The sequence below is a fragment of the Chelonoidis abingdonii genome, chromosome 12, assembly GCF_003597395.2.
Source record: "Chelonoidis abingdonii isolate Lonesome George chromosome 12, CheloAbing_2.0, whole genome shotgun sequence".
Lineage (NCBI taxonomy): Eukaryota > Metazoa > Chordata > Testudines > Testudinidae > Chelonoidis > Chelonoidis abingdonii.
Genome location: NC_133780.1, coordinates 246,298 through 250,178, shown reverse-complemented (window position 1 = coordinate 250,178; position 3,881 = coordinate 246,298). Strand labels below are relative to the sequence as shown.

Below are 3,881 nucleotides of genomic sequence, written 5' to 3'. Positions count from 1 at the left end.
CCCCATTTCTGACCCTAGTTTCCCCCATGGCAGGCAGGGGGGGCAGCGGGATTGGTATAGGTATCTACAGGGGATGTTTCTGGGGGTCCCTACAGGGGTTCTGGGTCCCCCCCACCCCAATTCTGACCCTGGTTCCCCCCATGGCAGGTGGGGGCAGCGGGATTGGCCGCGCTGTCTGTGCCCGGCTGGCCAAGGAAGGGGCGCATGTGGCCGTGGCTGACCAGAATGAAGCGGGGGCTGCAGAGACAGTGCGGGGGCTGCCACGGGAGGAGTCCGGCCAGGAGCACGAGGCGTTTGGGGTAGATGTCAGCTCAGCCCAGAGCGTGGGGGAGCTCATGGCTCGGATCCAGGTAACGAGGATGGAGAAAACCCAGGAGTCCGGGCTCCCCCCACTGTAACCAATGGATTCCTCTCCCCTCCAGAGAACCCAGGAGTCTTGGCTCCCACCCCACCACTCTAACCACTAGGCCCTCCCTGAGACCCCAGTTGTCCTGACACCCCCCTCTCACTCACACACACACACACACACACTAACCACGAGGCACCACTGGCCTCCGGGAGAACCCAGGCCCCCTGACCCCTTCCCCTGCCACCCCACTCTAAGCACAAGCCCCCACTAGCCTCTGGGAGAACCCAGGCCCCCTGACCCCCTGCTGTCCCCAGGCCCGGTTCTCCACCCCGCCCCGGGTCTGCGTGAGCTGCGCCGGGATCACCATGGACGAGTTCCTGCTCAAGCAGACAGAGGCTGCATTCAACAAGGTGCTCCAAGTCAACCTCAAGGTACATGGTTTCTGGATGGGGGTAGGGCAGAACCCCCCCTGCTGGAGCCCCCCCAGCTAACTTACCCCCCCTCTCCCCAGGGAACCTTCCTGGTCACCCAGGCTGTGGCGCGGGGACTGGTGGAGAGCGGAGCCCCAGGGGGGTCCATCATCAACATGGGCAGCATCGTGGGCAAGGTGAGAGCGGCGAGCTTCCTTGGGGCAGTGTCCTGGGGGGATAGCGGGGGCTGTGAGCTTCCTCAGGGCAGTGTCCTGGGGGGATAATAGGAGCTGTGAACTTCCCTAGAGCAGTGCTATGGGGGGATAATAAGGGCTGTCAGCTTTCCTGGAGAAGTGCCCTGGGGGGATAATAGGGGCTGTGAGCTTCCCTGGAGCAGTGCCCTGTACTCACATGTCCCTCTCCCTGACAGGTGGGGAACCTGGGGCAGGTGAGCTATGCAGCGTCCAAGGCTGGTGTGGAAGGGCTAACCAAGACCGCTGCCAAAGAGCTGGCCAGGTGGGGCTGGGCACTCCAAATGGCAGGGGGGCAGCCTGGGGTGGGGACTGCAGGGCGGCAAGGGGGCAGGCTGAAGGGAGGAGGGCAGGGCAGCCTGGGGGAGGGACTGCAGGGTGGCAAGGGGGCAGGCTGAAGGGAGGAGGGCAGGGCAGGCTGGGGGGGGACTACAGGGCGGCAAGGGGGCAGGCTGAAGGGAGGAGGGCAGGGCAGGCTGGGGAGGGACTGCAGGGCAGTAAGGGGGCAGGCTGAAGGGAGGAGGGTGGGGCAGGCTGGGGGGGACTGCGGGATAGGCTGGGGATACAGGCTGGGTGGTGCAGCTGGGGGGCAGGCTGAGGCGGCCTGGGAAAAGTAGGGCAAATCATGGGTAGGGTGCCAGGCTGTGGGGCAGGGAATGGTGTGGGGGGCTATGCTGGGAAGATGGGGGGCTGGGGCTTAGGCTGGGGTGGAGGTTTGGGGGGCATAGTTGGGAGCAGCTGGCTGTTGGGGGGAAGCAGGCCAGGGGGAGCTGTGGTGACCAGGGAGGGGGGCTGCCCTCTCCCCCGTGGTCCCCCCCACAGGTTCGGGATCCGTTGTAACGTGGTGCTTCCTGGGTTCATCGCCACCCCTATGACGGACAAGGTGCCTCCCAAAGTGCTGCAGAAGGTAACACTGGAGGGGCTGGGCCCCATAACTCCCCGCCCCCTCCCTTCAGAGAACCTGCCCTGTATTACCCTGAGCCCCACAGCCGCCTCTGCCTTGTATCCGTCTCCCCCTGGGCTTCACAACCCCTCTCTGCCCCATATCCCCCCGCCTCACAACCCCCCTGACCCATATTCCCCTCAGCCCCATAGTCCCCCTCTACCCCGTTATCCACGAGCACAGCCCACGTTTTCCTCTGAAGAACCTGCCCCATATTCCCCCATCACCCTGGCCCCCACAGGCCCCTCTGTCCCATACCTCCCCCAGTGCCCTCCTCCCCACTGAGCCCGACAATCTCTCTGCTCCCCTTATTCCTGCCCAGTACCCCCCATTGCTCCACAGCCTAGGGGATGGGGGATATTGGGGCTGTGAGCTTCCTCAGAGCAGTGCTCTGGACAGAGCTATCTCGGACTGTGAGCTTCCTCAGAGTGGTGCATGGGGCGGGGGGGCACTATCTCCCCTGAGGCTCCCAGCCCATAACCCCTTATTACCCCCTCCCCCCTGCAACTCCTCTCCTTCCCTTCCCTGCCCCAGGTTCCCCCCTTTCCCCTGGGGTGCAGGGGGGCTCCATGCTCACCAGTCATCTCTGACCCCTCCCCTCCCGCTGCTCAGTTTGCAGGAATGGTGCCGTTGGGACGACTTGGGGACCCCAAAGGTGAGACCCCCTGGCTCAGGGTTCCCTGTGTAGGGGGGGCTGGATCTGCTGGGCGTGGGGAGGAGTGGTGTGGGACACAGTTCTGGGGGGTGCATGTATAGATTGGGGTACTGGGGGGATCGGGGCTGTGCACACTGATTTGGCGTGTTGCACAGAAGGCTCCCCATTAGGGAAGGGGCTGTGGCCCCCACACATGCAGCTGTTACTGACCCGCCCCCCTTCCGCCCCCAGAGGTTGCTGATGTCTGCGTCTTCCTGGCCTCAGAGGAGAGTCGCTACATAACAGGGGCCAGTGTGGAGGTGACAGGTATGGGAGTGGGGCAGGAGCCAGGACTCCTGGGTCCTATCCCAGCTCTGGGAGGGGAGTGAGGCCGGTAGGTTAGAGCAGGGAAGGCTGGGAGCCAGGACTCCTGGGTTCTCTCCCAGCTCGGGGAGGGGCGTGGGGGCTGGTGAGGTAGAGACCAACCAGGAGGGCGGGAGGATGGGGTGAGAGACAGGGATACGGGGTGCTTGGGAGTAGGGGCAGGGGTGGGGGGAAAGCGGGAGGAACAGAGAGACCGGGGAGCGGGGGGAGACAGTTGGGGGCTCCCTCATTCTCTCTCTGTCGCAGGGGGTCTCTTTCTCTGATGGATCTGCCTCTGGACACACGCCCACAAGTGCCTCTGTGAGCTGCCCCCGGGAAGCCCCTGGCCCTGCAGGATCTGGGGAGCGGAGCTGAGTTGGAGGGGTCCGGGGCAGCGTATTAAAATAAAACACTGATTGTACCAGGCTGAGTCCGTCTCCCAGTCATTTCTTCCTCATGCTCCCGGACTCCTGGGTTCTATCCCCGGCTCTGGGAAAGGAGCAGGGTCTAATGGGTTAGAGCAGGCAGGGGCGCAGCGTGTGGGGCTGCATTAATGAGTGTTTGCAGCCACAGGGGTGGGGGGAGCCTGGGGCTGGGGAAAAAGGGAGGGACTGGGACAGGTGGGAGGCAGGGATTTGGGGCCTGGGGGTATAAAAACTCGGGTGAGGGGAGGAGTGGGGATACTGGGGAGGGGGCTGTAGGATTAGAGTACTATGGGGAGGTGGAGGCAGAGAGTGGGGGCCTGTGGGGGAGGGGAAGAGGTTTGCGGGCAACGTGAATTAAGGGGTTGTGGGGACGAGGGGCAGAGAGATTGTCGGGCTCAGTGGGGAGGAGGGCACTGGGGGAGGTATGGGACAGAGGGGCCTGTGGGGGCCAGGGTGATGGGGGAATATGGGGCAGGTTCTTCAGAGGAAAACGTGGGCTGTGCTCG

At 64.1% G+C, this 3,881-nt stretch overlaps 1 protein-coding gene and 1 long non-coding RNA gene across 2 annotated transcripts in view; one reads left to right on the top strand and one right to left on the bottom strand.

Annotated features, from left to right (window-relative positions):
* The window catches only part of LOC116829522 (uncharacterized), a 91,580-nt gene that overhangs the window by 6,818 nt on the left and 80,881 nt on the right, over positions 1–3,881 (bottom strand). The window lies entirely within an intron of this gene.
* Positions 7–3,380, top strand: HSD17B8 (hydroxysteroid 17-beta dehydrogenase 8). The gene is made up of 8 exons (XM_032788394.1): positions 7–350; positions 664–780; positions 861–956; positions 1,190–1,275; positions 1,833–1,917; positions 2,566–2,608; positions 2,840–2,914; positions 3,218–3,380. Exons 1-8 carry the CDS (start codon positions 27–29, stop codon positions 3,232–3,234), a joined length of 843 nt encoding a protein of 280 aa, XP_032644285.1. The 5' UTR covers positions 7–26; the 3' UTR covers positions 3,235–3,380.

What these genes read in the sequence shown, in the direction of transcription:
- HSD17B8 (XM_032788394.1), top strand. Translation starts at nt 27, where the DNA reads ATGGCAGGCAGGGGGGGCAGCGGGATTGGTATAGGTATCTACAGGGGA. An exon ending in TGCTCCAAGTCAACCTCAAG is followed by an intron (nt 781 to 860) that starts GTACATGGTTTC and finishes CCCTCTCCCCAG; the next exon opens with GGAACCTTCCTGGTCACCCA. An exon ending in GCTGCCAAAGAGCTGGCCAG is followed by an intron (nt 1,276 to 1,832) that starts GTGGGGCTGGGC and finishes TCCCCCCCACAG; the next exon opens with GTTCGGGATCCGTTGTAACG.